The sequence below is a fragment of the Protopterus annectens genome, chromosome 3.part1 (genome assembly GCF_019279795.1).
Source record: "Protopterus annectens isolate FY-2018-M chromosome 3.part1, PAN1.0, whole genome shotgun sequence".
NCBI classification, from domain to species: domain Eukaryota; kingdom Metazoa; phylum Chordata; order Ceratodontiformes; family Protopteridae; genus Protopterus; species Protopterus annectens.
In genome coordinates this window covers 732,861,449-732,887,405 of record NC_056732.1, presented here as the reverse complement: position 1 = coordinate 732,887,405, position 25,957 = coordinate 732,861,449, and the positions used below count along the sequence as shown (strand labels likewise).

The following is a 25,957-nucleotide window of genomic DNA, read 5'->3' as shown; positions in this document are numbered from 1 at the left end:
TGGGCCCTTTTTGGGACTTTGCCATTTCCTCCACTGTGGTGCGATCTCAGAGTTGATATATTTAAGTAGGGGGATGTGGGGCACAGCCCCCACATCAGGGAGTGTGGGGGCGAAGCCTCCCACTTTATTTTGTATTTTGAATTTTTTTTTTTTTTTACAGAGCTGCGATTTTTTTCCCTAGAAAAAAAAAATCGTTGATCTGTGTGTTCGACATTTTGGGTTTTCTTGGATTGTGGGTCGATTATATAGCGTTTGCAATTCATTGCGTTCACGTATATAATATAGACCCTTTTTAACCACATGTGGTACATGGTGGTTGAATTTCATCTGGTCATCTGTGGTAACATTCAATAATTTTGTGTGTTTTACTTGTCCTGTCATGGGGTTGTTGTAGAAATGATAGTGAATATTGTCTACTGTTGTTTTGGTAGAGATGTGTTTTGGGGGTAAAATCTAATACACCTCAAAATGTTTTTCATGTGTACTGAAGTGAATATGTGGACTTTTTCCCACTCTGCCAAGACTAAATTAAATTCAACACACATGAAAAACATTTTGAGGTATGTTAGATTTTAGATGACATGCTGATCTTGTGGAAAGTAAATGAGGAAGACTTTGTGGAATTTTTTGACTATATAAGTAAAACCACTACTTTCTTGAGATTTACCAATAAGATTAACTATGAAAGTATTGATTACCTAGACATTCATATCTATAAGGACCTTGTTAATAAGAAGTGGGGGGTCTAACCTATACAGAAAAGAGACTTATTCTAATGCAATGTTGCATTATGACAGTTGTCATCCCCCACACCAGAAAAGAAGCATTACCAAAGGTCAAATGGTCAGACTTTCAAGGTTAGTCAGTGATGATGCTAATTTTCTTACCGAATTACAAACTTTGATTGGGTTGTTCTTGGGCAGGGGTTACCCCATGGAACTTTTAAAGAAAGTTAAAAAAGAAATAATATAATTTGCAATTATTTTAAAAATTGGTTTACAGGTAAACATTGTGATGAGTGATTTTAAGAAGAATAGACAAGGAGCTTTGGTTGTAAAATACAATAATTCTTGGTGGGAAATATATAGTTGACATACTCAAGAACCACTGGAGTGTTTTATTCCCAAGAATTGGTTTCTAAGCTTCGGGACAGATCCACTGTAACATATTCTAAGGGCAGAAGCCTGAAAAATTGGTTTGAAAGTGGGAATAGGTCCACATACGAACACAGAAATCTAAATTCAAAAATGTTTAAACGTGGTTGTTGTAGAATGTGTAAATTGGTTAATGATGGTCCATACATTGTCATTCCTGGATACAATAGAATGTTATATTGTCTTGGCAAGTGTAACTGTAACACTGATTATGTACTTTATGTAGCTTCCTGCATTTCCTGTATGGTAGTCTATGTAGGGAAAACAAGTAGAAAATTAAGGAAATGTATGGCAGACTACACAAGAGATATAAAAAATAAGAAAACCACTAATGCTCTCTATGTCCATTCTGCCAAATGCACTAATTTAAAAAAAATGTTATTCTTTATTATAGATAGAGTGCAAATGAATAAGTGGGGGGGGGGGGTGCAAAAAATATGTTGGACTATAAGGAGCTGGCATGACATCTAAGATTGAATGCCATGGCTAGCCCTGGTAAGAATGAAGCGTGTTCTATTGGCAGCGTATTGAAGCTAGGAGCACAGTTAAAATAGTGGCTTTGACACTGCTAATATAACACATTGTCTTTATTATAAGGTATCCATATTCCCGACAACATACAAGGTTTTAAAGTGTAAATTTGTATGTGTTTTTTTCAGAATGAATTTTTTATGATATGGTGTATGTCTTTAAGCAGGTAAATTAGATAAGGGTCACCTGTGTTTGATTTTCCTTTTTTAAGGATTGAGTGATGTGCTCTTTTCAACTCTGATGATGCCCTAGGTTTATGGTGCGCGAAAGTGCCGAGTTCGTTGTGTTCCACAATAAATATTTCTTGCTTTTATGAACAGCAGTTTTGGACTTATTTGGAGGTAACAAGCTCTTAGTCAGTCTGACTCTACAGCTTGCAGTGGCGATTTTTTGTTTTCTCTGGTGAATTTGTTGTTTCTTTACCACGTTTGGTGGAGATTAGTTCACTGTTTTGGTTAATGACTGTACTGTCTGTATAAAGTGGGTATTGAATTCCTTAGCTATGATGTAAGTTTGTTTCTGTGTGTTTGGTGTTGGCTGAGTAGCATGTTTTAGATTTAACAGTTTATTGATTGAGGCCCATATATTAGTATGTATGTTATGACTGATTGTTTAATAAGCTTTCCTATCTTTGTTGCTAAGTTGTTTTCTTAGGTTTTGTAGTTGTCTGTATGCTAATAACGTGGGAGCTGTTTTCTTTTTTTTCAGACATTCCATGTTTTGTCTCTTTGTTTCATGAGTTGTTTAGTTGCTAAGATTAGCCATGGGGCAGAGTTATCTTTAATCCTTTTTTTTTTTCTGAGAGGGCTATTCCATTTAGAACACATAGAAAGATTTTATTGAACTCAGAGACAGCATCATCTAAGGGGAGATGCTTTAGTGACTCTCAGTTTAGGGGATGTAGTAAAGGTGTCTTCCTGACATTCCATGTTTTGTCTCTTTGTTTCATGAGTTGTTTAGTTGCTAAGATTAGCCATGGGGCAGAGTTATCTTTAATCCTTTTTTTTTTCTGAGAGGGCTATTCCATTTAGAACACATAGAAAGATTTTATTGAACTCAGAGACGGCATCATCTAAGGGGAGATGCTTTAGTGACTCTCAGTTTAGGGGATGTAGTAAAGGTGTCTTCCTGACATTCCATGTTTTGTCTCTTTGTTTCATGAGTTGTTTAGCTGCTACGATTAGCCATGGGGCAGAGTTATCTTTAATTCTTTTTTTTTTTTCTGAGAGGGCTATTCCATTTAGAGCACATAGAAAGATTTTATTGAACTCAGAGACAGCATCATCTAAGGGGAGATGCTTTAGTGACTCTCAGTTTAGGGGATGTAGTAAAGGTGTCTTCCTGAAAACTAATAAGTGTTATAACCAAGCTGTAATGATGTGTTTTGGTACCTTTTGGTGTAGATTGATAACTGATTACTTAGGATGTCTGTCAGAGTTTCAGGGGATGATATTTTATTTGGAGACTATGTTAGATCCAGTTGAGGGTTGACTGTCTGGCTGAGGCTTTGTTATATTGAGTTTGTGTGGTTATAAGTTGGGTGAACTTGTACAGATGCATATAAATAGTTGGATTTTCAGACTGTATGGCTCACTGATCTATATTAACATCACCCCATTATTATGATCTCATGAGGGAAGGGATTTTTGTGTAGGCACAGAAAAAATATTTTCTAGTGTTTTATCATTTTTATCAGTGGGGAGAGCATGTATGTACCTATGACTGCAATTGCCTTTTGTTTTAACATGATTAGTAGGACTTCCAAATTACAGAACATTGGCAAGACGTGGAAAATGGGATGTGTTTTTGTAGAGAATAGTGACAGCGCCTGATTTTTTTATTGGCTGTGGCTAATCTGATGTTATAGCCTGGTGGGGCAGTTCCTTCCTGTTTTGTTTCCTGGTGGACCCTGTTTTTTGCAGCAACTAAGATGTCTGGAATAAGTAGGGCTATCCATGCATGCCCTTCAAGGAGTTTGTTATAAATACTTTGTAGGTTGGTATGATATATATGAAAGCCAGGATGGTACTGTCGGTAAGGTGATACTAATAAAGGAGCTGATGAGGATATGTTGTTGGGTGCCTGAATATGCTGAGTTGGGCCTGGGTTTGGGTAGATGTCACCATCAGGTCTGATGGTTATGGAGGTATAGGCAGAGGCATTTTTGCTTGATTTTATGTTTAATACTCAATTTGTGAGTAAACCATGTAATAATCTATATTTAAGGATGTCAGTTTCCTTACAATTCCAGCATGAGTATGCTACTGAATGCTTTGGTCAGAACAAGATAACTTGTATGAAGAGAATGACCACTGTCAACAGCTTGTATAACCCTCTAGTTAATAGATTAAAATTTTAAATGTCCAACCTCTTTCTCTCTTTTATATGATGGACCCAATGAACGTTTTTAATAGTTGTGAATCAGACAGGATAAATAACATATTTTAACTAATGATATAGTAACTGCATTAGTCAAATCAGAATGCCACCACTTTAAATTACAAAATACAGAATAAATGTACAAAAAACTTCCATACCTGTTGTGCAGTACAATAACAGTGACAAGGCAGTTTCAACCTAGTATGCATGCAGCTTACACAAAATATATATTTATTGTTCATTTTAGTCATACTATCAAAACATTTTAGCATATTAAAAATGTTTACTTGCAAAATTACAAGTCAGTATGTAAAACCTAGAGAGGCACACAAACTATGTACAACAGGCAAACAATATGATTTATTTATTTTATTATTCTGCAACACTGAACTTTGATGTCTTCAGGCATGTTAGTACATCCTTTAGAAACTCTCTCTCATTGAGCGTGTATACAAGGGTCCTTGATATAACAATGCTGTATTTATGCGGACATGTGCAGCACACACACATAAGCAGAATTAATAAGATATTTCCCTAACAGAAATCTACTAATAATAGCACAGTATTGATTAGGAAGCACAGAGATTGGGACTTCAATGGCACTTCGCTGAAAGAATCTCAAAAACAACTGTTACGGTATATAGGAAGAACCCAGAAATTGTCCCTATGGATAGCAAAGCTCAATATAGTGCAGCAGTAAATTATTTTAAAATGCGTGCAGGCATAAATCAGACAATATCTGTCTTTGTGTAGCTACGGGAGTTCAAGCTTTCTGTTTATTCACAGGCAGGCTCAAAGAGTGCAGGTAACATCACTTACTTGGATGTTTGCCATTGTTGGTCACAAGGTAATTGTTGTTATTTTGTCGTGTGATGCATGTCACTTCATCTTCCAAAACTGAGGTGATATCACATGGCATGGACCCTGCAAAAATACAAACAATTTATTTAGTGATACTTTGTTTATATTGTAAGTGTTACTAAGTGCAGCTTATTTTTCCCCTTCACTAACACACATTTTGAAAAGGAACTACAGTTCTGCTAAATCGCCTTGAATCACTGTGTGTTAATTTACAGATAAGTAAGCATACATATGTACAAATAATTCTAAGGGTCACCAAAGACCAAGTATAAAAAGTGGGCTGATTCATTCTGACACATGGAGTCACAGACTCATCTTGAGTATGGGCAGCTACAGTATAGCACTCTCGAGGAAGGAGAAAATTGGATGTCACCCACATTATGTGTTTTATACCCAATCCCAGTCAAAAGAATGAACCTCAGAGAAATATGTTAACTTGGTACTAAGTAAAATGAAGTGGAATGATACAATTCTTACTGTGGCTCAGTAACAAAATATTTGGTTATATGTACATCTACAATAAAAAAATTGTAGGTTTGAGAAGAAATTCCTGGGAGAGATATTTCCATTGACTGCTCTGCATTCTTGATTATGAATCAGGATAAACACTTTTCAGGGCTTACTGCCCTCTAGTGGAAGATATATGTACAGCATGATCCCCTACTGATGTAAGGAAGAGAAAGGCTTATGTACCACAATACAACACATGCAATAGCATTATTTATTTATTTTATTTTACATTTGTTGACCAGGATTGTCCAACTCAGCTGAAGAGCCCTTTTTCAGCATAGGCCCAGGGAGAAAATCTCCGACATATTAAACAATTTTCATTATAAATTAGCATTAAACAGCATCCTCCTCCATTAAGACAGCAGAAAAAAATAAGTGACTTGACAGTGAAAATACGAACAGTATTATTTCACTCAATTTCCATTTGCTACTGGCTCTTGTAAAATTATACTAAAAGTTCCATCCATTTGATAAAGGGTAGAGGTCACAGTCCAAAATAATGGGAAAGAAAAAGATCATTCAAACAAGAGCTAAGACCTGGAAACAATTCAATAAATGCTGAGAAGTTGGAAATAGACAAAGGTTAACTTTGTCAATGGCAATGGAAACATCTGAGACTGGAAATATTCCATAAGAATACACTTTACTATATAGACAAGCATCCAATGCTGCTAATTATTTCCACATTGTTCACACAGATTAATAATTCGAGGAAACATTCCTACTATCTGCATACTTATTAATGTATCTTTTATTTTTTTCAGAATATTATTCCATGCATGAAATCTCAGAATAATGTGATACATTATGATACAGCAGTGTTAAAACTGAGCTATTGCATAGAAGAATGTTAGAAAAGACTACATTCTATGAACATCAGTATCACATTGGAAACTTGAAAGGAGTTCTTATATAGATATAAGACTAGCTTATTAGAACCATTGGCATGAGTGTTTTTAAAAACATTAAGCAAAACAGGCAACACTCTTCTTCACAGCATCTTTTAGGTTCTCACAGGCATATTTTCTGAACTTGAGAAAAGCCCCTCCATCATGTACTAAAGAATAAATAGTGAAATTCAGCATATAGCCAGTAAACACCCCACTACCTTAAAATATAACATACTAATAAATTCGATGGTTACTTGGCTTGCAGTCCAGGCAACCACTGAGAAGCCTAGCACAAATTTCCAGCTATTACTAAGTACTGTCAGGCTAAGTGACTTGCTCAAGATCACAGGTTTATATAACTAGCTCCAAAATCACTATAAATTAAAAAAAAAAAAATATATATATATATATATATATATATAAATATATATATATATATATATATATATATATATGTGTGTGTGTGTGTGTGTACGTTTTCCACAAGTCACTATTTGAAATGCTGCTTTCAGTTATTCAGACTATAAAGTCGTTTTGAAAATATCACACTTGAGAAAAGGGAATCACTAATTCTGATTTTGTTTTCATTGTCTCCATTATGATGGCTATCCTTCTGTGATTTGAGGCAATAACGGCAGAGGGCATCAAACCCTGCACCACAACAATTACAGCTCAGAGCCTTAACCCCCTGCACTAGCTGCCAGATGAATGAAAGTCATTGCCAGTCTTTCTCAGAAGTAAACAGAAGTATGAATGACATATGCATTTGAAGCAGGGTGATTACATGGATCAAATGTAAGTGACATATGCATTTGAAGCAGGGTGATTAAACGGATCAAATGTTAGTGATATATGCATTTGAAGCAGGGTGATTACACGGATCAAATGTTAGTGATATATGCATTTGAAGCAGGGTGATTACACGGATCAAATGTTAGTGACATGCATTTGAAGCAGGGTGATTACAGGGATCAAATGTTAGTGACATATGCATTTGAAGCAGGGTGATTACACGGATCAAATGTTAGTGATATATGCATTTGAAGCAGGGTGATTAAACGGATCAAATGTTAGTGACATGCATTTGAAGCAGGGTGATTACACGGATCAAATGTTAGTGATATATGCATTTGAAGCAGGGTGATTACACGGATCAAATGTTAGTGACATGCATTTGAAGCAGGGTGATTACACGGATCAAATGTTAGTGACATGCATTTGAAGCAGGGTGATTACAGGGATCAAATGTTAGTGACATGCATTTGAAGCAGGGTGATTACACGGATCAAATGTTAGTGACATATGCATTTGAAGCAGGGTGATTACACGGATCAAATGTTAGTGACATATGCATTTGAAGCAGGGTGATTACACGGATCAAATGTTAGTGACATGCATTTGAAGCAGGGTGATTACACGGATCAAATGTTAGTGATACATGCATTCGAAGCAGGGTGATTACACGGATCAAATGTTAGTGACATGCATTTGAAGCAGGGTGATTACACGGATCAAATGTTAGTGACATGCATTTGAAGCAGGGTGATTACAGGGATCAAATGTTAGTGACATGCATTTGAAGCAGGGTGATTACCCGGATCAAATGTTAGTGACATATGCATTTGAAGCAGGGTGATTACACGGATCAAATGTTAGTGACATATGCATTTGAAGCAGGGTGATTACACGGATCAAATGTTAGTGACATGCATTTGAAGCAGGGTGATTACACGGATCAAATGTTAGTGACATGCATTTGAAGCAGGGTGATTACACGGATCAAATGTTAGTGACATATGCATTTGAAGCAGGGTGATTACACGGATCAAATGTTAGTGACATGCATTTGAAGCAGGGTGATTACACGGATCAAATGTTAGTGACATGCATTTGAAGCAGGGTGATTACACGGATCAAATGTTAGTGACATGCATTTGAAGCAGGGTGATTACACGGATCAAATGTTAGTGACATATGCATTTGAAGCAGGGTGATTACACGGATCAAATGTTAGTGACATGCATTTGAAGCAGGGTGATTACCCGGATCAAATGTTAGTGATATATGCATTTGAAGCAGGGTGATCACAGGCAGTGGCGCCAGAAGCTGTTGAAGACTGATGGGGCAGGGGGTGAGAGGGGCACTTAGTGATCTAAAAAGGGCAATTTTTTTAAAAACTATTTACTACAGCAACATAGGTTGGAGTACGTTTTAAGCTTAGCCAATTTCATTTTTGGTTCTTGAATTAACATTTCCTGATTGGTCTTAACCTATTCCATGACTGTTAATTGTATTTTAGCCCTAGTGAAAATAAATGTGAATGTGATCATACTATAGATAAATTGAGGGGACCCATGTAAGGGATGCAGCATTTAGGAACTGCCTTTATCCATTAGTGGCATGAGGGACAATTCTGGAGTACATTTTCCTATTACCCATCCTTAGATTCAAGTTGCATTTGAATATGGACATGGATGAGCTTTGTTTTACTTGAATGGATAGTCTGTTCTGGAAGACTGGATTCATCTGTGATATATATGTATCTCTCCACAACATTCAGTTTAGATACCTAGACTGAGTATTTCTGATGCCATTTGACTTGCTGATGTTCAGTAGGTCCATCTGTATTAGATCAGAGGATGCCTTGTATGCCAGACATGTCACCTCTAAGCACTCTGTAGGATACTGAGTGTAGTGATAAATCTTTGAGGTGGTCCATGGAAGACCTATTGTTTAGGACTTGGAATAGTCTTCTAGTAAGCAATGAAACAAAATGTATGAACCAATAATGATAAAACTACCCATTTCAGAAAATTTCAACCATACAAGGCCACTCAAACTTCTGTCATTACAATCCATCAATATCAGTAAATATGCAAAATCTCTGCAGAAGTAAGACATCTAAATAATTCCACATTAAAGGAATCTGTAACTAATGAGGTTGCTGCTAGCAAACAATTTTATATTTCATTGTTTCATCTACAAATAAAGTGCCTGTTGCCCTTGAAGAATAAATTGCCTATGTTACATTACTAAATGATAAGCTAGTAATTTTGCAATGGGGAACGGATGGCAAACTGCTAACAGAAACATAGTCACTAGGTAACTACTCCAAAGGAGGACATTCATAGGACTGCAGCATCCACTCCCTTTAAAGTACAACACAGCACAGTATCAGTGATCTATCTGCATACTGTGGAGTAGAACCTACAGCCTTCTGCATCAAAAGTAGGTATACTACCAGTTGTGCTACTAACAATGCAAATGACTTAGCATAAGTATCACTACACTTCTCTTCCCCTGAAGCTATCTGCTCCTTGTAAAATTCACTTGACACTCAACTAAATCTCTAAGCTTCGCAGCACAAGAAATCTGGAAAAAGTCAAAATGTATTGGCGGGGGGGGTGGGGGGGGGGGTCGGGCAAAGGCCAAAAACCAGGGACACATTTTAAATATTGCTTGTATAATCTTAGAAAGTTGCTAAAATAAAGTGTTATGTGTTACCATGTGTTTCCTGAAAGATAGGAAGACTGAAACTTAAAGGGTTATCATTCTTTAGTGAGTTCAGTTCTCACTGATTTGCCAGAAAACCACTGGTTTTAAGTGGAAAAGACCAAAATTGTGAGCTAAATATTCTGGGAAAATCTGGACAGTTCAGAGCTATGGACTCCACTCCCTGAATCACAGGTGGTGGTATGGGTGGAGAATTCAGGCTCTTGTCTGAGCCTGAGTAATACTAACTACCAGGTATACCTAACTGGGGCATTTTACACATATACACATACACACAAGCACACACACACACACACACACACACACACACACACACACACACACACACACACACACACACACACACGGGAGCAGCATAACTCCTGCAAATAAAAGAACAAAACTGTTCTTACTGGCATGACTCTGGCTCTGGCAGTACCAACAGACAAGCGGCAGCATAACTCCTGTAACACAGAGCAAAAAGACAACAAGAACAGCTAGTTTAGTTAAACTTCCGGGCACGAATGCATGTTAGTGTGAAAACTCCACTTCATTAATTTTTCCCAGCAGGTTTTGCATCTGTAAAGGTGGGGGGGGGCTCCCACTCACCCTGGTTCTATGGTTCTAGCACCCATGATTACAAGGATCAAATATTAGTGACATACACATTTGAAGCAGGGTGATTGCAAGGATCAAAGGTGTAAGTGTCTCTACTATACTTTTTTAATGTTACAGTAGTTTCTATGTTTTACCTTAATATTGCTGCTCACTGCTGTTTGTTTTCAAGCTTTCATTACCTCACTGAGCAATCCTTTCCTCCTGTACCCTGCTTTGTTTTTTCTTCTTCCTGCAGCTTTTGATTTTTTTTTTTGCAGTGTGATCAATTGTTTTTATCTTGCCAAGTGGTAAAAGGACTGTGCTTAACTAGTGAAAAATCCAGATGGTAACCAGTAAAAAAGCTGACCTCCTGATTTCTCAGATATTAAACTCTTACAGGTCAACATTGTCCCTCCCTTAGTAGCAATACTATCCCTAAGAGGACTATAACCTAAGAAATCACTCCCACTCTGGCCCACTACTGCATACTACCATGACCAAACTTTATTGTATCAGCCACAGCTTATTTATCCATGCCCCCAAACTTTGGGAATCAATTTCTTCCTATCCCAAAAAATATCACTTTATACTCCTTTTTCTGCTCCCAGTTAAAAGCCCATCTTTTCATGATGGCAAAATCTGGACACGAACCCCAACACTATGTGTTGCATCTGCTACCACCTCTGTGTAAGTGTCATCTAAAGCACAACTTGTCCCGTCTCTGTACAAGTCTTACTGACTCCATCCCCAGAGAGGCATCATAATGCAATCCACCCACAACCATATTCTATCCACTGCTATCTCATCTCCATATTCCTACTTTTTTATTGTAAACATCTACATCACTTTATACCTGTAATCTATGTTTATGGCGGGCACTGTTGTATAATAAGAGATTTTCATTGTATTTGGATCAGTTATGATACTATTATGTATTTTCCTAGACTAAGACTGAAATTGGCCTACTTTGATCAGTGCTGTACCCTGGCTAACAAATTCAGATATATAAACAAACAAACAAACAAATAAATAAATAACGTTACCAGAATCTGTGAGCAAATGAATCTCTGGTGATTTGTGCTTATAAATGTTCTATTTTACTTAACTCAAGTTTTCTGGAGTTTTGACAATGTTGTCATAGCTTCACTTAGTGCACATCTATGAATTGTACAGTTCATGCAGCCATATGCCAGAGATACCCATGGCAACATGACTTTTGGTCAGAATTTAGTACCATAGAACCGTCATACAACTTTTCCTTAACCTATTCCTTATTTCTACCTGCTCTCCCCTCTACCTTCCACCTCTTTGCTCTATATTTTTAAAAAGGAAACTGGAGATAAAAGGAAAATTAAGCCGTCTTGTGCTCTGTTGGCTGGACTGAAAGGTGGACAAGATAATGTGTTCATCAAAAGAGGGGCATGATAAAGACTGCTGCAGTATTTACATATAAAGTATATGTGACTCTAAGTAGAAGCTAGAACTGTGGAACAAAGGAGATTGTACTAGTCATGCTGACAATGCTTTATATGGTTGAAAAACATGAATATATTAGTGAAAAATAGGCTTCCTTATCCATTGATCATTAAAGTGCTATGTGTGAAGAACATGACATTCTACCCGAAGCAGGGTCCTCATGCAGACTGCTGATGTGAAAGAGTAAAGTGCTGTTATGAGTTATGACTTAGATGTTTGGTCTGTGTGTGTGTGTGTGTGTGTGTGTGTGTGTGTGTGTGTGTGTGTGTGTGTGGGCGCGCGCGCTGGGGGCATGCACACTTTCCTGAGGTGGGGAGAAAATTTGGAACTCAAATTAACTGCCATTGGTGTTAGGCAATCTAAGTAAGAAAGGACATATACTGGGTCCAACAGCCTTGCCCACATCCTACTGCTTGACTGATGGACTGATGAGGCCTTCAAGCCAAGGAATAAATGGGCTTTAAGGCTGTCTCCCAATTTGCTAGGCGCCTGGCTCCAATCCCTAAATGGGTCAGTGGGAAAAGGAGAGGTTAAACCACTGGGCAAGACAGATATATACAATACATGCTTGTGCATCTGGAAGGCAAGCAGAGGCAGTGTTAAGTAGCCAGCTTGAGTTAAAGTGAAATATGAAACAAGTACTCATGAAGACAACTGGAGTGTGTTTGTGTTTGTATCTGTGTCTGTACGACTGTGTATTTGTGAGTGTGTGGTGCCCAAGCACAGTTATTTCAACTGCTCATGTAGGTGATTAATTGATACAGGAGCTGAATCACATGCATGCATTACTGACTCACATGCATGCATTACTGAATCACATTATAGCTCAGCAGCATGACTCAGCATTTCTGAGCATCATGAGTTGTGCTGCTGAGTAGGGTTTTATGAATCTCATCCTTGGCAATGAATAAACTGTCCATAATCTTTTAAAACATGCAGCTCTTCATTATTTTGCTTGTATTTAATATACTATATGTATCACATTCAGATGGATTATACCTTAATTAAATTATTTTCTGCATACCAGCATTGCTTCTCAGTTAAAGGGCTGTCCAGCTGTTAAATATGATACCTAGCCAGCGGTCTCACATGCTGTTCCCCTATGTACCCTATGTATATGGAATGATTTCTTCTTGTTACCCATCACACACACACACACACACACACACACACACACACACACACACACACACACACACACACACACACACACAGTATGATGCAACTTGAACATACTCATGCTGCATACTGACATAGGTCTACACAGTAATACTAGTGCATCAGTAATAGCATGTGATAGGGCATCAGGATGTGCGAGGGCTTAATTTACATAGGGAAAAATCCACAAACTAATGATGCATAGCACCAAAATCTCACTGCTTATGAGCACGGAAATCACTCTAGTTTTGGACAGTATACCAAGCTGTGTGGCCTTATATACCATTCAAGGATTTATGAATCCAAGTTTCATCTCTGAAGGCTATTATGCAGAATATGGCCAACCAGACTGGCAACTGGATGGAAGTTTCATTCTGGATTTTTCACCATACCTCTCAACCCCTTACTGCAAGAAATCTGGACAAAGTCTAAAATAATTGGGGACACAAAGGCCCAACAATTGGGACAGATTTTTATTGCACTTATAAACATAGGAAGGTGTTAGAATAACAGGATGTGTGTTAGTATTCATTTTCTGAAGGATATGAAGTCTGAAACTCAAATGTATGTCATTATTTAGTGACTTCAATCCTCAGTGATCTGTTCAGAAAACACAAATTTTATGACAAACAGACCAAAAATATAAGTCAAATACCCGGACATTGTGTGAAAATGTAGACAGTTGAGAGGTATGTTTCTCACCCGTGCTTCTCTAGCAGGGAAACCCGCTGTACACTTTTCCTGATATATTAGTTCTCAAGGCAAGGCATATTTCCAATTAAATTATGAAAAGTTATCACTGGCATTACCATAACCCATACAATAAATCAGAGAAGCAGACCTTTATCGGAACAATGATGTAAGAAAATAATATCTAGGATATTGAACCTTGACTAATTTTTTAGCTAAGTAATTAGCTACAATTTGTTAGCATACTTTTTTTAATTTGTATCATGCTGTATGTTTTGTCTTACCCAGAAACACTGCGGTGTTTACATCACCGGGGACAAATCCAGAACCTGAGAGAGTTATACTGGTTCCTCCATACAGGGACCCCTGTGCAGGATGCACATCTGTTACTTCTAAAATGTACTCAATGGATGCACTGAGAGAGGAACTGCAATGAGAAAGAACATAGAAGCACTTATTAATACATGAAAAATAGCGCTTAATCACTATATCTTCAATGAAAACATTAAATGACACACTACTAACAACTTATTTTTCAATACCAAATGATTGATTGTAGGCTCCGCAGTAACAGCATCCTACAAGCAGTTGTCACCTTTTATGTCTTGTCATTGTGTATCAGGCTTAACAGAAACAAACTTGAAGTATGACTGATCATTTTCTCTTTATGGTGTTAGTGCCTTCCCTTGATCTGAATCTAGAAAAAGACCTGCAGTGTTTGTAGGATTTGTTCTTATGAGCAAACAGGCAATCATGTGAGTACTCTAGTAACTGAAACTAGGCTATAAAAAGGCCTGTTTTTTCAAATGGCTTTATCTGATGTTTTCTACTTTTAGAAGATGAAAGCACTTACCTTACACATTTTATTTCGACTTGTATCAATAAAGCCAGTAGATTTTACGTTTTTTCAGAGCATCATTTGGTTGCACCTGTGTTTTGTACCACACATACCTAATTTTAGTTTTTCCTGATGTGCAAATGTGTCCACACAGTTTGCTACAGCATGCCTTTCTGTACTGTGAGCACCCATAAACCAGTAAACTTCCCTCCTGCTCCTAAATATCTTTGCTCAATTATATGTTATGCGTATATAGCTTAATGGAAAACTGTACTCTAAACACAATACTTTATTCACCCAGTTTATATTTTCTTCCCTAGAGAATGATTCATATTCTTCCACATACTATGAAACATTGTTGAAGAGCTCCTTCCCTTCTTTGGCAATTCTATCCTAATTAGTTTACTCAGTGCATACCATGCTGGGGCTGAATGAAAAATCATTATACTTTACTCTTATATCATTTCAGCTTTCACATTTGAAGGTTTCTTACCAAGCAGCAGACATCACTGCATCTGTAGCACTGGCGGTCATAATACTCAAAAGTTACAGCTCTTTCACTGTATGCTGTCATTTACAATTGCATTATTTTCCACTGGGACAAAAAAACTATTGTGCCTTCTGTAATCTGAAGATGAAGAAACCTGATAACCACTAAGAGCAGCTTCACTAAGCTAAGATTTGTAAACCAGGAATATGACACTGGTTGACTTTGGGGAAAAAAGTGGGATGCAGACAGGGCCTGAAATTCACAAAATTCTGTTTTTTTTTTTTTTTAAAAAAACTATCTTACCTCAACTGTTTTTTTACATTTCTCCGATTACTTTTTTCCAAGACTGTTTAACATGTATGTATGAAACAAATATGTAAGAATCACGGTAGAGAAGTAAATTACACTTTTACAGAGGATTCTCAAATGTGATGGTATTTCTCACTATTTCCTTTCTAAGTGAATACAATTTCTGTCTGACATTTCAGACCAGAATGAAATAATCTCATCAGCTGTGCCCCTACAGTCCATTTGTGGCAAAAAAGTAGCCTTCCAAGAAAACAAGATAGCATTAGAAAGTCTTCCCACCAAGGGCATTCAGGGCTAGGAAAAAAAGTCATAACAAGTAGCTGTTGTGCTTCATTAAGGTTAGAACTATGTAAAATATCATGACAAGATAATATATATATATATATATATATATATATATATATATATATATATATATATATATATATATATATATATATATATATATATATATATATATATATATATATATATGTATATATATATATATATATATATATATATATATATATATATATATATATATATATATATATATATATATATATATATATATATATATATATAAACATATATATATATATATGTATATATATATATATATATATATATATATATATACACATATATACTGCAGTGGTGGTGCTGCGGTAGCATTGTCGCCTCACAGTAAGACGTTCTCCTGTTCGATTCTCAGCTAGAGCATCTTCTGTGTGGAGACTTGCATGAATGGGCATACCTTCGTTGAAGGTTGTGCATCAGGGCTGGCAACTTGGCACGTAAAAATCTACTGCCAATCATTAGCGGACCGGAGTTCCGCTGTGGCGACCCCTAACCAGGAAAAGCCAAAAGACACAACAACATATATCAGCTAGAACTAGTGAATGATCTATAATTGAACCCGAATGCACGACACCACAAAATGTCGAAGGAACAGATCAGCAAATTTTTTTCCCAGGGAAAAAAATTCGCTGATCCAAAAAAAAAAAGAATGCACAGGCAACATAAAGTGGGGGGCTTTGCCCCCCACACCCCCAACTTAAATATACCAACTTTCAGATCACACTACAGTGATGAAAATAGCAAAGTCCAGAGAACAACCCAGCAAATGTTTTCCCTGGTAAAAAAAATCCATTCCTTCAATATTCTGTGGTTTTGTGCATTTGGGTTCGACAAATGAGCTTTCACTATTTTTAGCATTCGATCATGTAATAGGAACCCTATATATATATATATATATATATATATATATATATATATATATGTGTGTGCGTGTGTGTGTGTATTTCAGCGTTTGCCTGTAGTGATCCTTGAAGTTGGGGTTAAAGTATTGATGATAAATACAAACCATGCCTGTAGACAGACAAATCGAAGGAGGAGAGAAAATAGAAAATGAGTAATTCATAAAGGGAAATAAACATTGTGCTGGCCAATATTAAAGCCAACAAAGTGAGAACTTCAGAAGCTCAAAGTCAGGGGCAAATTTTAGTATGAAAAATACAACTCAATCAATCTTTAGAAAAAAAAGTCTATGCAAACTAAAATTAAATTACAAATGAACTAATTACACTTGAGTATTTGCAAGATGGAGTTTCATGTTATCATGTAATGTTTCCAAAGGATACAAATGACTTATGTCAGTAAAACAAGACAGCTGACCAGGTAAGTCCACTGGACACAACTGTCTCTTTTCAGGGGTGAAAAAGGTAGAAGGAATGAAATCCTGTACCCTGGGCACAGCATCAGCTGATTAAAAGCCCACATCTTTAGTCCACTACGTTACCTGCCAGACAATTACCAGACACATTTAAAATTTGTGATAGTAAATAAGCAGTCCTATAGAAAAATCAGCTTTCGTTTTCTGCAGACATCTGTGAGCAGTAATGCAACGTGGCATTTCACTGAATCACATAATAGAAAAATACATTAAAATGCCAATGTTTTATAAAAAATCACTCCAATACAAAGACTTCTTCAACAGTTGAATACTTCAGATATTATAAATAAAATGAAAAAATGAAGAATAAGCTACTTGTGACTATGTAACAGAACCTCTTAGGCTGGCAGATCACTGACAGGTTTAAAAGTGACTGAGACCATACCTCTCAACCTTTCTTTGCCAAATGTTTGACAAAATGTGTATCAAAATGGGTAAAATGTGTAGCATGATAAAATGTGAAAATGGAAATACAAACTATGAATATTATGTCTGTATTATAATACAAATTCTCAAATCTCTTTCCGCTCATCAAACAAACTGCTAGTCTCCCTGGCAAAAGTATAACCCTAGCTGTGACCTCTTCTCAAATGACAAATTCTATTTTCTTCTGTCTCTTGACCTATTTCCCCAGCTTATATCTTTTCAACTTGTATTGATGTTTAATAGAATGTATTTTTTAGTATCCAGTTGCCTTATGGAAATATATCCAGTCAGACTAGCCCGGTTAACAAATGTAAAATAAAATAAATAAATAAAATAAATAAATAAATAAATAAATATTAAAAGTGTGCTGATGTGAAAATTCCACAGCACTTTGTTTGACTGTAAGAACTTATGTTTTATGCTGTGAAGTCAAAATGTGTCTTACAAACTGTGCATATTTATGGGTATTAGTTTAAGATGTAGACAAACAGGTCATATTGGTTTGTATAGTAACATTTGGTACACACCATGTATGTTGAAACTATTTATGATTTTTGGAAATGTTTAACAACACTTAAAATGTTATATAGAACTATGTGGCATTGTATGTATATTTGCCTCTTATAGCTGCATAAAGGTCACCCATGCTTTTACCAGGTTATGTTATGTTATGCTAAATAAGTTCATATCATTAAATCCACATCCGTAATGAAAATACATTCTGCAGTCTCCGCCTGGACCCTCCCAGTTGCTGACATCTGGATCTCCAGTGCCAACTCTTAATATTCTCATCCATGGATGTCTCTAGGCACTGGCAGCCCCACAGTGTGATCCATTCACATGATGGTCTCCCTTGTACAGTGCCACACAAGGAATTGACCAATCACATTGTACAGATTCTAAATAGTGTTGTCCATCATGCATCTCCAAATAGGACTGGCCACGTGAAGAGTCATCATACGGTGGCTTCTCAAAGAACTTTTCTTCTTTTAAGCTATAGAATCTTGACAGACTGGGCTCATGTTTCGAGAAGGGCATGCAATGTCTTCACAAAGGGATATGCCCCCGTCTCTGTGGAGATGTGCTCCTTCAGTTTCTATCCCACTGCACTAAAGCAGCAGGTTACCAACAAGGGAACTGTCTCACCTGCAATGCCTGTATCTTGCCTGAGTGCTAAACACCATCCACCCACATAAGAGGTGGGCCATCTCTGCCACCATTTCTCTTGTTTTCCACCAGTTCCAGCAGGTGGCTGAGTCACTAGGCCAACTCATATTGCCTTGGTGGCAGTTATGACTTTATCCTCTTATACTGCAAAATATAAGAGCTAATAATTACCACAGGAATAAAAGGCTATGCATATTCAGATCCCCAGTGATCAATAGCCTAGTAAGCACATATGAACCTATAAAATGTTACATTTAGAACTGTGTCTGGTTACATCCTAAAGTCTAAATTTATGATCAAAACCACAGTGCACTCCAATGTAAAACAGAACTGTAATGCATGCAGGAGTGTAGATAAAGCAGAAGGATCAGTATTTCTTAGGGAACTGATCTCTGGTAATTGTAAATTAATAAAAATGAAAGATCTTGTAAGTGGGATTAATCATGACATTTGTTTTAGCTTTAAGCAATTGGCCACAAGATTGGTACTGGAAAGGTACCAGTAAAAGACATTCATAGTTACCCAAAAGAACAAAAACAACATACTACAACTCTTCAGTTTAACTGAACAAACAATAAAATAAAAAACATGCTACGCTGCAGTCTTAGGCCCTGATACATATAACTAGTTTAAGTTGTAATATTTACTTTAAAAATGGTTGTAAGTCAAAAAGCACAATTAAAATTGGACTGATTATGTGGAAGAAGGGCATACGCCTGTGCTGCTGACAACTTGAGTTCAGGAACAGACTTAGGGTGCTCGTAGGGTTGGCTGGGGATAGAATGAAGCAGCCATCAGGTAGTTCTCTTTATGGGGGCTGTGGGGATCTTGGTGCTTGTTTGACTTCTGGGTGGAGACAGGAGGCCGCTCAGATCATGTCTTCAAAAAGGGAAGGGGGTTAGTGACAACAACATGATGTCATTGCACTACCTGTTCATGCAACCCAGGGACATTGACAAGTGGCGATGCCCAGCTCCATATATTCCACCACTGGATCCCTCTGTCCTCAGAGCTAACAATGAGCACTTCAAGATCAAATTCCCAAGGAATCAGAAGGACACCTAGTGAAGGAAGACATCTGGAGTGTACCCTAACAAACAAATGAGGGGATTCAAAGGGTAGCAGGGAAAACTAGGGGGGGGGGACTGCCAGAAGCTACATAGGGTCAAGTAGGGAAAATTAAAACATACACAATAAAAATAGTTACAATAACGTGCAATGAACAAACAATGGCAAAAAGTTATATTATAAATATGAATACATTTACTGTGGAGAATCAACCAATCCAACAAACATGCCAAACTATAGGACAGATCAGTTACTGAAGCAACAAAGCTATGAAGTCTTTGGAAACCTGTTGACACTTCTCGGTAGTTACAATACAAAGCAGTGAAGTGGGTTGAGTAATACATTGATAAAAGACTGAATAAGCCTTCTCAATGAATGCAAGCTAAAGCAAAGCTAAAACTGTTATTTTAGTAGAAAAGGCATTTTTTTTCACTTGCAAGGATTCCCAAATTTCATACAAGAATCTATAATTTCTACTTCAAAATGTGCAGCATGAATATGAAAATAGTCAGTCATACATTTATAATCTGAAAAGAGGTCACCCTAAAGAACTTCTTACAGAACATCTCATAGTTTTGTATGCTTTAAAATGCATGATATACACACTGCATTTCACACACTTTCAAAATTAAAACCAGCCTTGGAGTACTAAAATTAGGTCATGCAAAAATGGGTGATTATGCCCAATTTCCAAATACAGTACTCTTGAAAACTTACTTAGTTATCTCTCAACCCAACTACCCCAGGAGACCATTGTACTGGGCGACTTTAACATTGACTGGTCTACTTGCAGCTCCCCTAACCCTACTAATCACATAAATCTCTTTGGATTCTCTCAAATAATAACTACTCCAACTAGAATCCACAAACCTAGCAGTAAGGAAACCATACTTGACTGGATCCTTATTAATAACCACCCTGAAACCTATACACCAGGAACCCTTCCTGACGATATCAGTGACCATATGCTTACCTACATTATAAGACAGAAAGTCCATATCCCAACGACTAATAATTTCAAAACCGCCCGTTCTTAAAAATTCTTTAACCCAGACAGCTTCCTAATTGAACTACAAGCTTGTGACTGGTCACCTATGACTCATCTTGAACTTGATAAAGCAGTGACCTACTTTAATAGCAGATTTCTTCAAATCCTAGATTCCCATGCACCTTATCGCTCTTCCAGAATAAGAACCAAATCTGCCCCATGGCTCACAAAACAAACAAGGCAAAAGATGCTCCTCAGAAATAAAATCTGGGCTAAATGGAGAGCCAACAAATGTCCATCAGACCACCTCCACTTTAAACAGTTAAGAAATGCCACCAAGAAAGACATTCTTAGAGACAAAAAAGACTTCTACCTTCACCTCCAACAAACCAGTCAACAAACTCCACAAAAATTTTGGTTGGGGATTAACAAACTTATTCACCCAGGCCACTCTACTACTCCTGCCCCTGCAGGAATCAACCAAACCAACTCCAAAAAGATTCCTGATGCCTTCAATAACTACTTCACAGAAGCCATTCTAACCCTAGCCAATTCTTTATCTCCTTTTACTGCTTCCCCTCTAAATGCCTCTAAAACTTCATCTCCTACCTTTCAAATACAACCTGTATCTACATCTCTTATCTGTAGGCTCCTTCAATAATTGAAACCTTGCACCCCTTTCGCTGACTGTCTCCCAGCTGAATACCTACAAATTGCCGCAAAAGCCATAGACTATCCCATCTCTATCATAATTAATAGAACTATCTCAGAAGGCAAAATCCCTACCTTATGGAAAGTATCCCACATCATCCCTCTACATAAAGGTGGATCATCTATTGAACTTTCTAACTTTCGGCCTATTGCCTTACTCTCCCCAATAGCTAAGATAATGAAAAAATGTATTCACAAACAACTATTTAACCACCTTCTACAAAATAATCTACTGACAAACTGCCAACATGGCTTCAGGCCATTCCATAGCACAACGACTGCCCTGCTATCCTTCACCGACTCTATAAACAAAAATCGTAACAATAACTCTTTTTCCTCTGCACTATTTATTGACCTGTCAAAGCCTTTGATATGGTTAACCATAACTTACTTCTAGACAAACTGAAAGCCAATTCAATCAATCCACAAACATTACAATGGTTTAGGTCTTATCTGGAAAACAGACAGCAAGCAGTACTTTGGAATAACAATCTGTCTACTTTACTTCCAGTAAATATTGGAGTACCCCAAGGCTCTATACTAGGTCCCCTTCTTTTTTCCTTATTTATTAACAATCTACACACAAACATTCCACAAGCCACCTGCATTCAATATGCAGATGACTCTACTTTAATCTGCACAGCTAAGAACATAGCCTCTCTCCAGTCCCTCACCCAAACTGTTTTCCATAATGTCGAAAATTGGTTTCTGCAACACTGCCTCCTCCTAAATCCCAAAAAAACAAAATTACTGCTTTTTACTCCAACTCATAAATCACCCATCCATTCTTCTCAATAACCTCTAACAATGCTACCAACATATCCCCAGATACCACAACCCGCCTACTAGGTGTAACAATTGATAATCGCCTCAACTACGATGACCACATTAACTCCACTATAAAGTCTGTTAATAAAAAACTTGGGACCCTTTATAAAATTAAACCCTTCCTTACCCCTTCTGCCAGAAAAACTATTGCCCAGACCTATCTTATTTCTACCCTTTTCTACGCCTCTGCTATATATACTAACCTATCTAAAAACAACCTCTCCAAACTTTCCACCTGTTATAATAGCATAGCAAGATTCATCACTTGCTCCCCCTTTAAAACTCACCACTGCCTCAACCTCAAACAACTGGGATGGCTAGAATTACAGAACCATATACTCTTTCAACAATTACTTATCACTCAAAAGATCCTACACCACCCCAACAACACCCCTATCCTCACTAATATGATTACACCATTAAAAAATCTGAATACGCTTCGCTCTGCTAATAAGCTCCTAGCTTCCTCGATTAAATCTAACAACAAAGCTGGTGACTCACTTTTCTCAAACACAGCAGGTAAAAACTGGAATCAGCTACCTTCTGAAATATCAACCCTTGCTTCTACTTCTCTATTTAAAAAACATCTTAAAGAACATCTTAATACTCGCTGGCTTTGTCTATGTGCAAACCCAGACTGATATCTCTTTCCCCTTCCTGCACTCACCTCTTTCTCTACTCCACTAACCTAGACCTCTAATTCTATTCTCTACACATTCCTTCTTAGCATGAGGATAATATAAAAGGCTCTTCTCTCCTTTGCATCTTTCTCAATATTATTATTGTGTTTAGTATAATTTTTCTTTTGACCAATGTTCCCTCTGCACTGTAATTTTAAGTGTCGTTTTCATTAGACCAATGTTGCCTCTGTACTGTGATTTTAAGTGTTTTTTTGATATATTGTAAACTTGTCACTGTTAATGCTTGGAGCTTTTCTCCCCGGGCCTCTACTGAAAATGGACATATATCCAGTTAGACTAGCCCGGTCAACAAATGTAAAAATAAAAATAAAATAAAAAAAAATGCTTAAACACATATGGACGGGAAAAATGAAAACGTCACAAACATAGAAGAATGAATGTTTTGTCTGTCTATCCTAGAAGGAAAAATTACCACATCAATTGCCATTTATGAATGGATGACCCAGAGCATGACCACATCCACAGATGGATGATCATAATATCTTCAAACTGATAGCTAGCCAGATGGCCATACATGGCTATGAAAAAGAAAACTGACATAGCAGATGGCCACAGGAGGAATTTCTAAAATATGATGACCTCTTCATATCTTTTCGGTTGCCTATGGCTTTATATATTAGTGCCCTTATAACACTCAACTGTTGCACTAATGCTAACAAAGTTCTGGGCAAGATGAATCTAAACATGCCACTGATCCATTTCAGAGACAGCACCTTAAGTGCTCTAAACACCTTATATTAACTGATGCTCAGCTGAGCTACAGACTTGCTGGGAATGCATTATTCATGAATGCTGAGTAAACAACATCTATAACTATTTAATGATTCTCTTTTGTTAGGGCAATGCCATGAAGCATTATTTAAACAAAGTGATATTCTTATGATCTTTATTATAAGACTATTACAACACTGGGAGTTATACTATATGCACTCATATATGTTCTAGAGTCTGATCCATGGTTGATATTTGCTGGGACCTGGCAGTTGGTGACCCATAGTGTCCAGCCCAACATAGCCAAAAAATGTGGCAAAGTCCCCATATGGCGGATGATGTGGGTTTGGTGCACTAACAATCAGCTGTTAGGCAGTATCAGGCTAACTTAAGAGAGACTAGATTCTGACAATGAAAATTAGCACCTGGGACATGGAATGCCACCTCTTAGTTGAAGAATGAAACACAACTTGTACAGGAAAGTGAAAAATACCAGTTTAGGTTTTGCTTATCTTAACTCTCCACAAAAACGCTGGTTTTGAAGTCAGGTTTCTTGAGTGGGAATGGTCTCTCTCCTCCTTTGGAGATGACACTCCAGAGAGTCCTGGACAGGTCAGGGATACTCACAAGCCATGTCTAGGTGCTGTTCAGATGGGGTTTGTTATCAGTATTGCAAAGGACACCTCCAAGTGACTGTGAATTGCAGAAAAGAAAATCATCTGCTATTTGAGCATATATACCTAATAGGTATTCAGAGTATTTGTCCTTTTTAGATACCATGGGTGTGATGCTTCATATGATGTCAACTATAGATTTTGAAGGTCAATTGGGAAACTTAACTGCTTATATAGAGAATGTTGGAGACATCTGGACAGGTCTGACTGGGAAGAATTGCTTGCCTAATCTAAATCAGAGTGGTGCACTGTAATGGAACTCCTATACCAGTCATGGATTTCCCATCTTCTATACCAGTCATGGATTGTCCATAGCAAACATCATGTTTAAACCCATGGATGCTCATAAGTGTTTGTTTACAAAAACACCTTGGGGCAAAGTTCAATGAAGAACTTTGTAGTCATGCCATCAGACCTGAGGCAGTGTATTTTAGACACTGAGGCCAGAGGAGGTGCTGAATTGTCTACTGATCACCATGTGTTAGTGAATTAGGTCAGATGACCAAAGTGGTGGCTGGACAGACTTTGAAAACTCAAACATATTGAGGATTTCCTGTGAATGCTTAATTGATGCTTTTTTTGTGTGATGAGTTCAAATCCTACTGTCAGAATAGCTTCTCCTGTTTACCTGGGGAATTTGAGGATCTGAAGTCTGACTGGGCCCCTATCATAGCATCAACAGATGAGGTGCCAGTAAGAAGCTGTGGCCAAAAGACAGTCAGAGCTTGTCACAGTGCAATATTACAGACTCAGTGGTGTACACCAGAGGTGAGGAAAGTTTTCTAGTTAAAGAATGAGGCCTACCAGGCTGTGTTAGTTGAGAGAAACTGAGGGAGGATCTCTAAATTTGATTGACAGACATCAACAAACCTGGAAAGCAGTTACCAAAGTGTAGGCTAGGGTATGGAAGGAGTTTGGAAGTCTGGAGAGGTCATAGGAATGGTTTTCAGATAATCTTAAAAAGGTTCTGACAGATTATGAGAAGATTCAGGAGGGGGAGGTGGGATATTGCCATGGTTGTTCACTGTAAGGAAACAGAGCCACAGACCTCAGCTGAGGGTACTGTTAAAAAGTGGAAGGAGCAAGGTGATCAAATCCTTAATTCAGTGAACATGACTTGTTGTGAGGAGACTTGAGGTTGCTGCAGTAATTAAACATTTTTGCTACGGCAAGGTTATGGCAGTGAATAAGATCCAGCTAGAAATATTAGAAGTGCAGGACATTGTTCAAATCTCATAGCTAACATGTCTTTTAAATGCTATATAGAAGGCTGGGATCTGGTTCACATTTTCAAAATAAAAAGGAATCAGGAGGGATGTGCCAGTATCTCTAGACTCTCTGGAGTGGCAGACATTGTAGTTGTTCACAGTTTCAAACAACAAAAAAAGGCATTGAGAGGGATGTACATGTTCTAATTTATAGAGACATAACTAATGTTAGCTTACCTATCAAGACATATACAGGGGTCCAATAGTTGATTACATGACTTAGGAAGAACAATTTGGATTGCATATTGTTTATAGAATAGTGGATCAGCTCTTTTTCTTTGTACAGATATTAGAGGAGTGGTTTACCAAATTGGCAACATGAT

General features: G+C 37.4%; 1 protein-coding gene across 1 annotated transcript in view; it reads right to left on the bottom strand.

Moving 5' to 3' along the window:
* Positions 1 to 25,957, bottom strand: part of PKHD1L1 (PKHD1 like 1) — a 1,597,738-nt gene that overhangs the window by 645,102 nt on the left and 926,679 nt on the right. Inside the window, exons 36-37 of the mRNA XM_044066249.1 lie at positions 14,023 to 14,165; positions 4,884 to 4,988 (exon numbers count right to left, since the gene is read on the bottom strand). Coding sequence (XP_043922184.1) covers positions 4,884 to 4,988; positions 14,023 to 14,165 — 248 coding nt within the window. The remainder of the gene's footprint in view (positions 1 to 4,883; positions 4,989 to 14,022; positions 14,166 to 25,957) is intronic.